The 17,898-nt window shown below is 40.5% G+C and overlaps 1 protein-coding gene across 1 annotated transcript in view; it reads right to left on the reverse strand.

Moving 5' to 3' along the window:
- Nucleotides 1-4,200: 4,200 nt before the first annotated feature.
- Nucleotides 4,201-17,898, reverse strand: part of LOC139465733 (next to BRCA1 gene 1 protein-like) — a 31,150-nt gene continuing 17,452 nt past the window's right edge. Inside the window, exons 10-19 of the mRNA XM_071247563.1 lie at nt 16,043-16,243; nt 14,846-14,975; nt 13,909-14,023; nt 12,858-13,069; nt 11,923-12,298; nt 11,394-11,552; nt 10,852-11,022; nt 9,606-9,924; nt 8,648-8,762; nt 4,201-7,676 (exon numbers count right to left, since the gene is read on the reverse strand). Of these exons, the coding sequence (XP_071103664.1) occupies nt 7,365-7,676; nt 8,648-8,762; nt 9,606-9,924; nt 10,852-11,022; nt 11,394-11,552; nt 11,923-12,298; nt 12,858-13,069; nt 13,909-14,023; nt 14,846-14,975; nt 16,043-16,243 (2,110 nt within the window). The 3' untranslated portion in view covers nt 4,201-7,364. The remainder of the gene's footprint in view (nt 7,677-8,647; nt 8,763-9,605; nt 9,925-10,851; nt 11,023-11,393; nt 11,553-11,922; nt 12,299-12,857; nt 13,070-13,908; nt 14,024-14,845; nt 14,976-16,042; nt 16,244-17,898) is intronic.

Here is a 17,898-nt window from a genome sequence, read left to right on the forward strand (position 1 = left end):
GCCTCGTAAGTGTGTCACTTGTGCCTAATCCATTTGGTTTTCCGAAATAAAATATGTTTAAATCAATACCGCCGCTGGTAGTTTAATTTGTGAAAAATAGCAGGACATTCAGCTCTCGGGGCTATGGGTCAGTGGGTGATTGACGATTTGTGATGGCGCCAGCTGGGGTAGGAGACGACACACTTTCCAAATTATTTCTCAACCTTATCTAATGCTAATTCAACAAGAGACACAGAGACACATAGTTTTTTATAGAGGCTACTTGTTATAATATATTGTTGATTAAAATATGTAAAACTATGTATCTCTGGCTGTCTTGTCATCCCTTCATTCATGTAAAGTGGACTGTTCCAACTACCCACATTACCTAATTATAAATCTCATCCAGGCATGGCATACCCACATCACCTAATTGTATTTTGTTACCTTGTGGGGAGAATTAGGCGATCTGGGAGGACACCGTTATATCATCTAACATGGCCAACTCTGCTCTTAAGTAAACAAGAACCTAATCAGTGAGGGGTCCTTTATCATCCATATTTGACTGCTTATAAAAATCTTATATCTCTCCTCACAGCTGGTTATCATATATTTTTGCTGCTGAATATTCGAAACAGAGTGATTGAGTTGGTACAACACATGTATACGGTTCCATTTTAAATGACTGCAGCGCTCCATTATGAAAACAAGTTGTTTTAACGCCGCTCTCAGCAGCATTCCAGTGATATATGACGGCGGTCTGTTGTATATGCAATAAATGCAAATTGAATCTTGAATCTTGAAAGTTGCAGCTTTTCCGCAAATCAGTATCACATGCAGTTTACAGTATATCAACTGCAATTTACTGTATACAACATGCAGTATACAGTGTGTCGCGAGCTCCGCGCTGGGCTGGAGCACACATTTCCTGCCCCTCTCCCTTCTGCAAACACCTCATGGGGGGTGTAATGAGGTCACAGGTCAGGCGTGCACTCGTCAGTTGTCTGATACGGTCAAGAGTAAGATCTTCCGGACTATCACTGCACTAGAGGAATGTGGATTGTTGATGAGGTACAACGTGTTTGAAACTGGGAGTTGAACACAAACACTTTTAGAGAAGAGCTCACCATAAAACGTTATGGACTCGCGGACGGACTTGTGTTTTCAATTCAAGACGTACATGTATCAAGTTGAACTTCTACGACAGATATAACTTGGTAACCGCTTCCTAACTGTAACATTAACTGAACATTACGCCTTTTATACATATTTGTGATGGGGCGACAATGCCACAACGAGACATATTTTGACATTGAAAAATGTCGCGTTACGGCATTGTCGCCCTTTTGTAAAATATAGAAAAAGATTATTCAAAGAGTGACAATGCGACAACGCGACAATGCGACAAATGGCCAAAACATCGCGTTGTCGAATTGTCGCGCTTTGGTTAATTTCGACACATTTTGCTTGTTTTTGTAAAGGCGTCAATGCGGCAATACGACAACGCGACAATGTCCCTTCCAAGATTCCATAGTGATCCGTGCAAATAAAACTGAGTTATGAAATAGAAGTTTAACATGCCAGTTAAAAGATAAAGTGTAAAAATGCGCTGATGAGTTCATCTGCATGCCGAGTCTATACGCTGTGATGAACAATAATGCTCCGAGCCAATACATTTTGTCAAATGTATGACATGTATTACCCGAAGGAACATATTGCTTATACTCGTCCATGTTTTTGACGGACAATATAATTTACATGCTCGGTAATAGTGAGGACGGGCATCATTGTGTGTTTCCGTGCTTTGTTCAGGTGAACAACTGACTTGTCCTTGCATGTGTTTGTGACGGGTGCCACCTGTATGGCAGAATACGCTCACCTTTCGCGAACACCCGTTGGATGGCCTGAACCACTTCGGATTTTTATCCCACATCAGTCTGATACACTGTGATATAACTAAAATACTGTTCAAAGTGGTGTTTAATGCGATCACCGTAGTGTGTTACTGCAACTGTCCAAATTTTGTGTAGTGATGTTATGTAATATGTAAAATAAAGCATATTCAATTATCCAATTGATTTGATTAGAATATACTTGCGTCAGTGTATTTTATTAACGCCCAAAACCGTATTTGTTAAACACATATAATAACAGATCATATACAACATTCCGGAATAAAATAGTTCCCCCCAAAGCGAGGAACATCTGTTTTAGTTTGTTTACAAGAAATGTATTCCAAAAAATATCCTCATTAGATGAGAAGGTCCGTTAAGAACTACCTCAGTAAGTCAATCACAATGACAGAGCGTTGTAATACATTTACATCAAGTACAAAATGGCCGACACGATAAACGTGACGGGGAGATATTTCCGAAGTTGTTAATTAACCTGTGGCGATTTCAAGCCTTTGTCATCACTGATCAATTGGCCGATCATTGAAAGGTGATTGTAAAGATGTGTCAAATAGATACTAAGGTAAACTCATAGATTGCTATAGATTGTCACTACGATAGTTTGGATTTTTGGTGTGTTTTTTTTCTCTAGGATGGGTATCCTTGAACGGGCATGCAACCAAACTCATGACTTATCCCAGAGTATGCTAAGACGCTACGTTCAAAATTAAAGGGTCTAAATGATGAAAAACAACGCTTCTGTATGAATTCGTACTTGGGAATTCCCAGGGTTTTCCCCAGGAATGTGGAAGTAGTCAGTGTTTACGTAATTTCAAGAATAAAGTCACCTGATAAACGTCATGTGACCCACCTCTCGTCCTATGGAAAAGCCGTATATCGTGTAAATTTCTCATTACAAAATTAGTTACTGTTATAACCAAATGAAACACAACCCATTATCCGATAGAGGTAACTGTGCATAGCGGAGGGATATGTTATCTCAATAAACTTGGTAGCATGGTTTGGTTTGACTTCTTGGCGCGTGTCTGAATTCCATTACCATGTTACATATCCTAAAACTGACTTATCAGCAAATCTCGCTGCACTGCGCGCGACAGATACTAGAGCAAGGCATGCCAGAAATACGAAACCTAATGCTTCCGAAAAGAAGCCTTGGGTATCACGTGCGTCGGGGGACCAGCGCCATCTGATTGGCCGTTAACAGTTGTACAAGGCGGAGCAAAAAGCATCGTTTTTCCGTCCATTTTACGCTTGAAAAACTCGACGCTTTTCCGGACACTTTCTAGACGCTAACCAATTAATCAGTTTTAATGAATTTTTAGTTGTTTTTCCGTCCAATGACCATATACGGAAAAAAACGTCGTTTTCGTGTTTGCAGTGCATGCTGAGATGTCAAGTTCAAGCTTTGAGGCAGCCATTGAAAGGGACCAGTCATTAATTGTTCCATTCTTTTTTTCCAAAAAAGTTGGCCCAATCTTTTTTGGCCCAGTTTGTTTTGGCATGAATTTCTTAAAAGTATTTAACACAATTTAACATAATCATGTGTATAACAGACATAATAGGTTTTGCTTTATTTGCACCTCTTTTGAGGTTACTATTATTTTTATTTATCTTTATTGTTTTTTATAATTTGATTTCAAAATGCAGTGGGAATTAATCTTATTTTGTAACTATAGCACATTAACAATCGTTAGAAAATCCACAAGCATCCCAGTTGACACTGAATAATATAATAACAAATGTATATATAACGATATATACTGATTTGGGGTTTTTCATAGACAATATTGCCTATTATTTTGATTAATTACATTTCCAAATGAAACTATTTCATTAAGAATAACATATTCTAATATGTTGATGGCAAAACAATAGTGATATGCACCAAAAGTAGTCCCATATTCCATACAATTAGCACGGAAGAGATATTTTCATGTTTTAGCGGCCATCTTCAATATTTTAAAATGCCCAAAGATGACAGAGTGTCATCAGTCAATTTCATAACCTAGAATGTGTACTTAAACAAATCCAGCAATAAAAAAAACTTTATCCCCCAATTCTTGGATTTTGTCCTCTCTGCCGGACTACTGGGTCTCTGGCGTACGATAGGCGGATCCATAGGTGGGAGAGGGGGTCCCAACCTTCCCCCTTTTGAAAGCAATTGTAGTATGGTGTAGACAATCTCCCCCTGCCCCCCCCCCCTCCATGTTTTTAAAAGTCATTGCCTGAGAACCCATTTTTTTAGCCTGATATCATCATCCATATTTTTATCAATAGTTACACCTTCCAAAGTGAAGACAGATGCAAGTCAAATTGAACATGACATTTTATTACTGTGAGAGAAGTCTTCAAATCCAAACAAAGACACAAAAAACAAGTCAAATTTCACAGAAACATAATATCAACATTCACAGCGAAATTTCTAGAGCTATGTTACCTATAGTTGATGAGTCATTTCTCCACTCAGATACGAAGATGAATTACAAAATCTAATCATTTTTCGTCTTACAGATCTGGGTTTTGTCTACCAGCATCGTAACATGAACAATTTACAAATCATCCTGAAACAAACATCTTATTTAGGAAACTATTGAATGAAATAGCATACATAATAATAACAACAAGAAAGTTCAAACTATACGTCTTTAGTCATACCACCATGGCACCGATACCAAAATTATAAATTCAAAACAGGTTTGTTTGCCTGGAAATTGCATAATCATGTAGTCCTCAGGAAATTATCATCAATAATCAGTAATGGAGGACGGGTTTCATCACCAACTCCCTCAGACCAGATATTTGGTCATTTGGAAAAAGACAAAATATGGTGTGATTCATTTCAAACCATAAACAAACATTAATGCTTTCGTGAAGAATCATTTTTGAAATACTTCAAGTGTCTGGGAAACAACTATTTTTATCACCTTATGAATAGGGGTTAAACACAGACATTAGCTACCTGTCTCCATACACCTCCAGGTCAAACAAAACTGTTTAAATTTAATAGGTAGATGAACTTCATAATGCTGAGTTTCTATAAACTAAATAAAGAAGCTTCAATTTACCAGGAGAAACAAGCATACATGGGTTAATATTCCTGTACATGTTTACAAGGGAGGCAAGTCGACAAAACAAAATATACCCTACACAGGTATAGACAAATTATATGCAAATGAGGTATAGATTGGTGAAAACATGCTGGCAAGCTTTTATCAATGGAGACAGCCAATAGAACTGAATGCAGTACTCAATATTGTAAGCTGTTGAGCTGAATAATTTCAACATATGCCATAAGAAAAACGAAAATGATGGCATGTTTGTGTTACAACTTCTGAATCAAAGAAAACAAAGGTACATTTATAATAATGTCCTCTTCAGCTTCTCGAAAGTTTGCCAAAACCAAAACGATGGCAGATGTTTGTGAATACTTATTAGATCAACAAAAAGCAAGATAAAAGAATCACCTTTTCAAAAATGTCTGACATAGCTTTTCCCAACATGGAAACTCACTGTAGAATGACAAGAAACTCATGCATAATAAATAAACAAGACTATCCCCTAGGATGAAACATTTGCATATACCACTGAGTACAATGATAAACCTTCAAGTTATCTACAATAGCACTTTGTTGCTGAGGTCTGCGATTACAGCTAAGTAAATTGCAGATTAACAAACACAGATTTTCTTACATAAGTTCAGAAAAGTCCCCACATGTCCAAATATACCTCAAGAAAAACATGGCTAACAAATTAATTAAAACAAAATACATTCATAAATATTTAGAATAATCATAAATTGTCAACCAACTTTTCAAAACCTGTGTGAAATATTCTTTTTAGTGATGCATTCATATTTCTTTACTGGAATATAACTGTCATAACTTTATTTTATTTTTTCAAAATGTTTTATTTGATTTTATTAGACAAATTTGTCATTGAAAGACTTCAGACAAGCATGAAGATTTCCTCTTTCTCTCATCGATCTCAAGCATACAACATCAAAGCTTCCACACACAGATGGTTGATTGTACAGGGTGCTCTTCATCAGTGTTAGGAATATATACAAGCTAATCACCACTGCAGGAGCATACAGATACAAGCTTAAACATGATAAAACCGTTCAGAGATAACTAGTTTAACTAGGCACGAGTCTTCAATAGGCACAAGTCTTCACTAGGTATGAGTCTTCACTACCAGTAGCTTGACCCAAATGGGATTGATGATGACTGCCTTAAGCATCTGCATTTTGGGTTCAGGGTATATCTAAACAAGGATGCATTAGTGAGCAAGTGATATGATAAATGCCACGAACTAAGTGAACATGTTAAAAGACATTTCCACTTTCCAGCTGTAATATTTGTCCAACTCAGATAAGCACGTGTGCTTTTCTTTGGCATACTGTTGTTTCATTCTTAGTAACAATTCTTAAATAATTCTGCAAACAATCTAAACATTTCATATTCAAAATGTGAAACATAGTTATCGAAATTGTAATAGTGATTCCAATGAACGAATTATTAATTTGATGTGGCCAGATCAATAATGCTACAGAGAGATCTCGAGCCCTGCGTTCGAAAACTGAACTGAGCACTTTCCTCTAAAAGAATCAACGGAATTTTGTAGTTGAGAAACAAGCGTAGAAACAGAATCAACTGGACTAGACGTACACACACAGTATTAAATACGGCATCTCAGTTTAATGCTTGTATCCAAGTACCCATCTTTTAGCTATTGTATCACAGTTTTACATACGTTACAATACACCTTGACCTTAAGTATACAACCAGACACAGAACACACCAAACATTGCAAATAAACCATGTATCACATTAGACTTATAATGATATGTCAATGCTTACAGATCTACAGACTAGGGTAATTTAATCATTATTCAAATGTAATCCTTGTGTATTGAGCCCAAATTTCGTGTCCAACCAATCATTAATGCATATAATATAAAACAAAGAAACTACTTGGAAAAGCAATAATTGTATTAAATATTTCACTCATCATATCAATAACATGAAATCATAACATATCTTAAAGAGCCTATCTAAACAAAGAATCCGAGATAGAACATTGACAGTACATCCCGTAATTTAAATTCAATTTCAAAGCTAAATAAATACAAGATCAACTCTCAGTGTAATCCCATGAACAAGATTTTCCAGTCTGTGCTGGGGAGAACTGGAGATAAACAAAACCAAATTCTAGAAGCATGTGAATGACATCAGTGTTTATGTATGATAAAAAATTTGCTTGTTCGTGTGATCGCTGTACAAGTGAATATACGCTAATATCCTATTCTACATCTTCACTCCAACTATGTACATCATTCCATGTTTCTGTTCCAACCAGTCGAAATTCCATCACACTCCACACAACAAACCAGACGCTGTTCAAATAGAAACTATCGCTCTCCTTTCGACATGATCATTCGCTCAGTCTTTCTCTCCCGTCTGGTAACGCAGGTCACTGATTGGCTGATCCATGTCGGGCAGCTGACCAATCACTGTCCGCCTGCTGCAGGAGCTCCTGAATGACAGGCTCCAGATCTCCATTGAAACGTTCCAGCAGACCCTTGTTCAGCTCACGGTTGCAGAAGCCCATCTCCATCAGACGGACCATGGGGTCACTACTGGTCACAGGCTTAGGCTCTTGGGGGTTTGGACCAGTCCAAGTGCTCTGAGGGGGGACATAATTGTCCTCTGGGGGTGTCCAAGTACTCTCATGGGGTGTCCAGGTGTTCTTGGGAGGTGTCCAACCATTCTCATTAGGTTTCCACTGTAAGAGGAAGGAGTTTGTATACATGGTAGGCAGAAGTATAGTTAAGTCTGTTTCTTGTTTGTTTGCTTGCTGGCTTTTTTTGTTGTTGTTTTTGTTTTGTTGTTTTTTTTGGGAGTAATTAAATGCACTTAGACATATAAATTCATAAGGTCGGGTGTTCAAATTCTTTCTTTTTTTTAACAGACTTTAAAAGTGAAAAATTATGTTTCTAATATATGCATTGTACTGGATTCTTATCATGTTAAAGTTCGATTTAGATTGGTATCTGATAAAAAATATAAATAATATTGTAATTATTTTACTTGTACTGACGATTTATCATGAACAAAATGCTCTTTTAGACATGAAAATCCCTTGGATTATTATTTCTCTTGAAGAGATCTTTACTGTCGGCAGTATAAAATTAACCCCTGTCATTCTGATATTTTTCTTCTTCTGATTTTTCATTTCAAGGTCAGCAGATTGAAATGGTATTGTCATATATAAGGGTGCAATAGAAATTTCAAATTTTTAAAATGCTGGTGCCTCTATTGAAGCCCTTGAATTCATTTCTATCACTGGTACCAGGTAATCTTTGTTTTCCGATACAGAACGGTGCAATTCAAAATTTCAAAATAACTTCAGTTACTAGTTAATTTTTAGACACATACCTATTATAAAAAGCAAAATTATTAATATCAACATGTAGTTTTCTAGCAAACTGCTTTGCTGCTTTTACAGCACAAACATCACTGAACAATTCAGTTGATGCACAAGTCTAATCTGGAAAGAGACAACTAAATGTTGCAGACCTTGGGACTTTTGCTACTTTGATGAAACCCACAATCATGGATAGGTGGTGACAAACCAACAACCATGTACAGGGGGATCTGGGATTTGAACCCACAATCAAAGAACTCTATCACAACAATGACGAACAACCCTGCACAGACATGGGGTACTCAACCTACACCACAGACCTCACATACCTGTTTGGCCTGCATAGAGTTGAACACATCCTTGGTGGTGCTGTAGGCTTTGGCGCCAGCCTTAGTTGCCGCGACGATAGCTGTGTGGAACAGCTGGTTCACAAATTCTGATGGACTGTAACAGACAGAATGAACTGTACATTTCAACTCTGATAATCAACACACTATGTAACTGTAGTATCAAGCATTTCATCATACACTACAAATCTTCACCATCTTTACAGTTTTCTTAAGAGTAACTTCTGAGGAGACTCCTGGTTAGAATTGGTCCCGAGTAACGACTTAATCGTTTGGGTGGTGAGGCTTGGGAACTTGTGTGATAGTGAGTGAGTTGGGTTTAACGCCACTTTTAACAGTATTCCAGTTACATCACGGCGTGTCAGCTTAATGTAGGAGGAAAGCCCCAAATGATGCAGGTCTCAGACATTTAACACTTTGGTGAAAACTACCAGTATGGGTATGGTGCTGACAAATCTAGAAACATGATCAGGGCGAACGGGGATTCGAACCCACAATCATAGGTTTCTGGCGTGCCCAAGGGACACAACTCTGTACAGCGAATCGTGGCGCCTTAGACGACTGGGCCACCCGTGTGATAACATGTTTCTGGTTTATCTGGTCCACTGGTTTTACAGGATGCCCTCACAAAGCTCGAATACTGCTGAGTGCAGCATCAAACAACAAACAAACAAACAAACAAAGAAAAACTTAACATTAACCAGGTTCCAATTGTAAATCAGTATAATATAAAAAAATGTTTTAAGGGATTTGGCAAAAGATATCAATCCAATTCATCATAGGACATATTCATGACAGAAAGGACACTCTTATAATCATTACCAATTCAAAACGATATTCATATACATAGTACAACCATCTGTCAGCAGTCTGAAACATGGACTCTTGGACACTGAAACCAGATCAACACAAGATTTTATGACAGCTTCAAATAACTTACGTAGACTGAACAGGAGATGTTCCCTCCCTATCCTCTTCTGAGTTCTGATTCTCATCCACGACCCTGGCTGTCTGCATCGGCACAGCTGCGGAAGCTGCTCCCTCCTCCTCCTCCTCCTCCTCAAACTGCTTCTGCTTTGTCTCAGTCTCATCCAGCTGGAGTTGTTCCCCTTCTACTTCCTGTGGCGGGGCCATGACCTCATGTCTCTGGGCTGCTGGCTCAGGGTCCAGAGCTGGTGTTGAGACTACATTGGACGTGGTGAGGATTTCGTCCAGCGAGGGCTGAGGAGTAACACTCCTTTCCTCCGACAGATTCTCATCTGGATGACAGAAGGAAGTGTCAGCCTGTTCCATTATCAATATTAACACTACAACAATTTACCTGAACTAATGTCTGTAAACAATGTCTCTAAATCATCAGTTGAAAATATATTTCCTATTTAACATGTTTAACACTATTTCTTTTAACCATAATTTTTGGTAAAAACATATTCATGATATTACAGGTGATAGATTTATTGACTTGAAAATCACATACAGAGCTTAATCTTGACAGGTCTTCTGATTATAGGAAGTGCTGATAAGCATATAGATTATATCCAAGGTTCTGTCCTCCATAATAACCTTGTTGAAACTGCAATCCGATTAGCTGTCATTTCACATCCCAATGACAAGCTACTAAACATTTTTTCTTCCTACTTTCAGCATCCCGTGCCTTTATAGTACCGCAATATTACCCATTAAATTCAGGCATGGATATTGGGGGAAATCTTTTTTCACTGAGAATATTTTCTGCAAGATGTTCACACTGTTTGGCTACAAAAACCAAGCTTTGATGTTTCAAGTGTTTGCAAACTTCCCTAAGCAAATAATAAAAGATGTCATCAATTCTTCATATCACTGAAGGTTCTATGTGACATGTGTGACATAAACAACTCAGAATTATGGAGATTTCAAGATGCAATTTTGAAAGACCCTTTCCAATGTTATTACAAAACAAATTCACCAAGAAAAGAGAATCTGTAACTTGTAGGCTATTTTCTAAATATGTTATCGGTGTATACTGATAACTATAGAAAGTAAGCATGTTAAAGGCCACTATCAATATGAGTACTATGATACAGAATAGGAACAACAGATTCTTATAAAAGGATCCATGTTGAGTGATAGTTAAAGATGCTTGAACAAAAAAACATACTGAATGGGAAGTGGTTCTTGTACAATGAGATCAGATTCTCGTGTCTCACCTGGAACCCCAATCTCGTTCTGGTTGTCATCCAGTGGTCCAGCCGCCGAGCGTGTGAGAGGCATCTCAGTGTTGAAGCAGTCGGGCAGGGGGACAATGCAGTAGTCATCAGAGTCATCGTCAGACAGAGACAGGCTGCTCAGAGACTCGATGTCAGCTTCATCAAATGTATCTGAGACAAAAAAGGTTCTCAGTTATTTACTTTTCAATATAACAATCATCCATGTAGTATCTTCAATAGCCTTCATATCGTGGGACAAAAGCTGTTAACATGTATAGCTAGGAAACAATCTCTAGTGAAATCTTGAGACCTCCATCTTGACGTATGGTTGATGTAAGAGGCACTCAATGGATAGGGAGGTAAGACTCAGAGACATAGTTGATTATGTGTGATTGTATCACGTTGCTCATAAAATCAGTCACTGGATTGTGCAGTCCAAATCACAACTGATGACTGTGGCTTTAAGCAACAGTTGCAAATCAAGCTAATCTGCCTTCAGTCTTACTGAGACACTGAGATGTGTATCACATGGAGACATGTACCTGGTTTCAGCTCCAGGCTGGCCATCCTCTGCTGGACATACTCAGTGAGGTGGGGCAGGTTATTCTCGGCCTCGCTGCCCACCAGCTCCACGCTGCTGCTGTTGGACACTGTTGCGGGAATAAAGGGCTCTGGAGCTGGAGACTTGGGAGGACTCACATCTGAAATACATACCCCACATCATCAATTATCGTGAGCGATGTGCCACTTGTACGTCATAGGTATCAAAACAAAACTAAAACTAACAGAATGAAAATATACTGGACTGATGCTCCAAGCTTGTGGATAAAGTCGAGGACTGTTTGTTGCTGCTTGGTATGACAATAATGGCAGAAAAATTATCATTTGCAATCGCCAAGTTTTAATTGTGGGTTCTGCCCCTTGGCCATAATACCTGGATCAGCTAGTCTTGATTTAAAAAAAACAAAATGACGTTCCATGATCAATCAGTGTCATCCCTTTGACTTTCCTTCACATTAAACTGTCACAGCAATAAACCAAACTCCCTCCTACGTCATGTACAATACTCACCAAGAGGAGTGTTGTTGGGGGTCGCAGTCTGTGAGGCCTTGGAGGTCTTCCTATCCGACAGATCAAGGAACTCAAAGGAAAGCAGGTCAACCACCCCCTCTACTGCAGTAGCTTCACCAAATTTGGACAAGCCAGCTTTGCTCACCGCCTCCAACACCTGAGTTTCCACCTGTGTAGCCACACTCTCTGTGACCTTGGCCTCACTCTCTTCAACTTTAACCTCATTCTCTTCGACCTTGACCTCAACCACTGCCTCTTCCTTGACTTCTTGGATAACAGTGGCAGGGACAAGCTTGGAGGCCATGATGAAAGGGGTTGTCTGTTTCTCTTCCACAGCCTCAAGGAAAATTTCTTCAGCTGGATCATCAACCTGGGGCTGCAGAGAAAAAAACAATAGTAGGATCAGTATACAAACAATCTGATGCCCTTTTCCAGATCAAATAATTTCTTCCACTAATACGAATGCATCACAAGATGGTCCAGCCAGACCACCCACAGAGACCCGATCCACAAAGCGATGTTCATGCTACTCTCACTCAGTAAACTTGACACACAACAGGTTGTGCACTAATTACCATCTGAAGTTATCAATTACAATGGCATGTTTGTTTGTTTGTTTGTTGTTTAACGCCGCACTCAGCAATATTCCAGTTATATGGCGGAGGTCTGTAAATAATCGAGTCTGGACCAGACAATCCAGTGATTGACAGCATGAACATCGATCCACACATTTGGGGTCGATGACATGTATCAACCAAGTCAGCGAGCCTGACCACCCGATCCCGTTAGTCGCCTTTTACGACAACCATAGTCACCTTTTACGGCAAGCATGGGTTGCTGAAGACCTATTCTACCCCGGAATCTTCACGGGTGTACAATGGCAGGTAGAATGTCTAGTCACTCATCATGCACTCACAATGTCTCAAGGACAATACCTCCTCAAACTTCTCCTCTGGGTCCTCCTCTTCTTCCTTGCAGGCTACAGTTGTCTGTGCTTCTGCCTGTCCCTCTGTGGACTCCACCATCTTCAGCTGGTCCGGACGTGTCGGCTCCAGGACTTCTTTGGGCTCCACAGCAATGGAGCACCACACTCTGTGGCCAAAGTTCACCCCTCGGTCAAACAGCTTCCAGTGACTCTGGTATCTTCCTGCAATCATCAATCAATCTTAATCAACTTCCCTTACTGTATTTTACTTATCCACACCACCATCATCTGTCACTTCAAACTAATTCTTTATTCTACACAGGGCTGGATCAACTCAAGGGGTAAACATCAAGGACTTCAGCAGTTTGTATACAATCCTCACCCATGAATATATACACCTGCCTTGCAGTGTAGTTTTCATATTTAACTTGTTTGTTTGTTTGTTGTTTAACGCCGCACTCAGCAATATTCCAGTTATATGACGCGGTCTGAAAAATAATCGAATCTGGACCAAACAATCCAGTGATTGACATCATGAGCATCGATCCACACAATTGGGATCGATGACATGTAACAACCAAGTCAGCGAGCCTGACCACCCGATCCTGTTAGTCGCCTTTTACGACAAGCATAGTCGCCTTTTACGGCAAGTATGGGTTGCGGAAGACCTATTCTACCCCAGAATTCATATTTAACTAACAAGTGAAGCCTTGGTTTCAGCAAGAGTGAGAATGGTTTTACAACGCTTTTAGCAATATTCCAGCAATATCATGGCAGGGGAGCCAGAGAGAGGCTTGAAACATTGTACCCATATGGGGGATTGAACCAGAGCGTTTTAACCACTAGGCTAACCCACTATCCCTCTAGGTTTGAGAGAGGTAGAGCATATCATCTGCATATTCTTTAGAGAGTGAGCATAAAATACACCCCTCACATACAGATCAGTCAGTTAATTTTGACTTCATAAAACCACCCTTCCATCAGCCATGATGACTACCTCACCCCCATCTCACTGACTTTCACAACAAGCATGGTGTACTGGCAGTGAAGTTGTAACTGACCTGGGTCCTCCGGGGCGATCAGCTCCACGGTGATGTTGCCCTCCTGGCTGGGGGGCAGGGCGGGGACAGACACTTCAGTCTTGGGGGCAGGGATGGTGCCCCACATCAGTCGCAGCTGCAACAAACACATCATTTCCTGTACATCATGAAGAACAAGGACTTCATCTGCACCCCACTTAACACGCTTTGTGTGCTGAGATTTACCATTGTTCACCGCTGAGCATTCATTTCAACCAAATTTATCTTAATGACATTTAATTAGAAAATAAAGCAAGGTATAGGCAGATTTTGTGTAAGCCTGAAAATGTAACCATGCCAAGTGAATCACTTCGTAACAATCTTACCAGTATGCAACCACCGAAACAGAGTCTAGTAAAGTGTTGTTTTTAATAATAAAAAAAAAGAGAGTGTTGTTTAAGCCAGAAATTACAGCTAATAATAATCAATATGTTAATGTGTGTGTGTGTGTCTGTATGTGCTGCACACAGCCATATTCCAGCTATATGAAGGCAGCCTGTAAATAATCGAATCAAGACCAGACAATCCAGTGATTGATATTGTGAGTAACGATCAACACTGTTGGGGTTCACAGATGACACGCATAAACCAAGACAGCGAGGCTGACCACCCGATCCATTAAGTCGCCTCTTACAACCCCCATAGGTTGCTGGGGCCAATTCCAACCTGGAATCCCCATGAGGTCAATATGTTAACACCAAAATGGATAGAAAATGATGCCAAGAGACAAGTTTGAAACAGAGGGCTCAAATGTCTTGGGCACTGACTGCAGACCGCTTAAAAATATTCAAGAACAGCATGCCGCATAATCAACACAAGTTGGGACGAGTTGGTCCTTATCGAGCTCTGGAATTTTGTACAAGACACATGACCCCTGGTCAAGATGGTGAGGGCGGCACCTGTGTGTGGTGGCACTTACCTGGGTGGAAGCTGACCACTGGTGGCTGCCGGTGTTCTTCATCCTCCATGTCTTCTGCATACGAGTTCCAGGCTGGACACGCGTGTAGTCAGGGATCGTGATGTCTCGCACAAACTCAGCTCCCAGAACCCTGCAATAAAGGAACAACATCACTTTCAAAAAACAGCGCAGAGCGCTAACTCAGGTTCCCAGAATGCAGGAAATATGTTCCTTAAAATGCAGTATATAGTAGACAAAGCACAGACTCATCTCCAATTGAACTCCATGGCTGGGGGAGTGGGCTTCATCACACTTACTAGATACTTGATCTGTGGCAAGGTGAGTGGGGAACATAACTGTGGCAGGGAAAGGATTGTCTCTCCCTTACTGATTGGGGTACTTGATCTGTGGCAAGGTGATTGAGGTCAATAATTGTGGCAGGAGAGAGGGTTGTCTCTCCCTTACAGATTGGGGTACTTGATCTGTGGCAAGGTGATTGAGGTCAATAATTGTGGCAGGGGAGAGGGTTGTCTCTCCCTTACTGATTGGGGTACTTGATCTGTGGCAAGGTGATTGAGGTCAATAATTGTGGCAGGAGAGAGGGTTGTCTCTCCCTTACTGATTGGGGTACTTGATCTGTGGCAAGGTGATTGAGGTCAATAATTGTGGCAGGGGAGAGGGTTGTCTCTCCCTTACTGATTGGGGTACTTGATCTGTGGCAAGGTGATTGAGGTCAATAATTGTGGCAGGGGAGAGGGTTGTCTCTCCCTTACTGATTGGGGTACTTGATCTGTGGCAAGGTGATTGAGGTCAATAATTGTGGCAGGGGAGAGGGTTGTCTCCCCCTTACTGATTGGGGTACTTGATCTGTGGCAAGGTGATTGAGGTCAATAATTGTGGCAGGAGAGAGGATTGTCTCTCCCTTACTGATTGGGGTACTTGATCTGTGGCAAGGTGATTGAGGTCAATAATTGTGGCAGGGGAGAGGGTTGTCTCTCCCTTACTGATTGGGGTACTTGATCTGTGGCAAGGTGATTGAGGTCAATAATTGTGGCGGGGAGAGGATTGTCTCTCCCTTACCGATTGGGGTACTTGCTCTCTGGCAGAGGCAGTGGTTGAACATACTGACAGGTACTTGAACTGTGGCAGGGAGTTTGTGGTCTCAGACCATAGTAATGAAGGGAGTTGGAGTATGGCAAATGGAGTGGTTGGACTTACTGATAGGGATACTTGAACTGTGGCAGGGGGAGTGCTTTGGACTCAACCTTCTCCTTCTTCTGGGGATGGTCCTTCATGGCGGGTACATCCAGCTTCTCCAGCTTGCGCTTCAGCTTGTCCTCCTTCCTCTTCTGCTTCTCCTGCACCTTCTCCTCACGCTTTTTCATCTTCTCCTGGCGTCGAGCCAACTTCTCAGCCACTCTGAAAAAAAGGAGTTGCATACATTGAAAACAGTTTGTGATAACCGCACTGAGGAATCAAAACAGCATGTGATAACACAACTGACACATTCAAGCCAGCATGTGATAACAGAACTGAGGCATTCAAGCCAGCATGTGATAACACAACTGAGGCATTCAAGCCATCATGTGATAACACAACTGACGCATTCAAATCAGCATGTGACAACACAACTGACGCATTCAAGCCAGCATGTGATAACAGATCTGAGGCATTCAAGCCAGCATGTGATAACAAAACTGAGGCATTGATAAGAGAGCTGAAGCATTCAAGCCAGCATGTGATAACACAACTGACACATTCAAGCCAACATGTGATAACACAACTGATGCATTCAAGCCAGCATGTGATAACACAACTGAGGCATTCAAGTCAGCATGTGATAACACAACTGATGCATTCAAGCCAGCATGTGATAACACAACTGACGCATTCAAGTCAGCATGTGATAACACAACTGACGCATTCAAGTCAGCATGTGATAACACAACTGATGCATTCAAGCCAGCATGTGATAACACAACTGAGGCAGTCAAGCCAGCATGTGATAACACAACTGACACATTCAAGCCAGCATGTGATAACACAACTGAGGCATTCAAGCCATCATGTGATAACACAACTGACGCATTCAAGCCAGCATGTGATAACACAACTGACGCATTCAAGCCAGCATGTGATAACACAACTGACGCATTCAAGCCAGCATGTGATAACACAACCAAAGGCATTGATAACAGAGCTGAAGCATTCAAGCCAGCATGTGATAACAGAACTGAGGCATTCAAGCCATCATGTGATAACACAACCAAAGTATTCAAGCCAGAATGTGATAACACAGCTGAAGCATTCAAGCCAGCATGTGATAACAGAACTGAGGCATTCAAGCCAGCATGTAATAACACAACCAAAGGCATTGATAACAGAGCTGAAGCATTCAAGCCAGCATGTGATAACAGAACTGAGGCATTCAAGCCAGCATGTGATAACACAACTGAGGCATTGATAACAGAGCTGAAGCATTCAAGCCAGCATGTGATAACACAACTGAGGCATTCAAGCCAGCATGTGATAACACAACCAAAGTATTCAAGCCAGCATGTGATAACACAACCAAAGTATTCAAGTCAACATGTGATAATCATGTAGAAACATAACATTATTCTGTTTAAGGTAATATACACTGCTTAATGAATGGTGGTATCTTTTGAACATGATATATGTAAAGGGATATAACATGATATATATAATGAGCATGATGAGTGTGTGAGTGAGTTGGGTTTAACACCACTTTTAACAGTGTTCCAGTTATATCACAGCATGTCAGCTTAATGGGAGAAGAAAGCCCTAAGTGATGCAGGCGTTGGACGTTTACCACTTTGATAAAACCCACGAGCACAGGTATGGTACTGACAAACCTAGAAACATAATTGAGGTGAACCGGGATTCAAACCCACAATCATAGGTTTCTGGCATGCCCAAGGGACAAAACTCTACACAGCAAATCACTGACCCCCAAAATAAATATATCCACAGCTTTAGTTATTATGTCACCAAAGTGATCAAATATATATCATGTGCAGATCTACAGTTGATTTTGTCAGGTTTTCATTACA

Source organism: Haliotis cracherodii, unplaced genomic scaffold, assembly GCF_022045235.1.
Source record: "Haliotis cracherodii isolate W230 unplaced genomic scaffold, xgHalCrac1.p SCAF_18, whole genome shotgun sequence".
Taxonomy (NCBI): Eukaryota; Metazoa; Mollusca; class Gastropoda; order Lepetellida; family Haliotidae; genus Haliotis; species Haliotis cracherodii.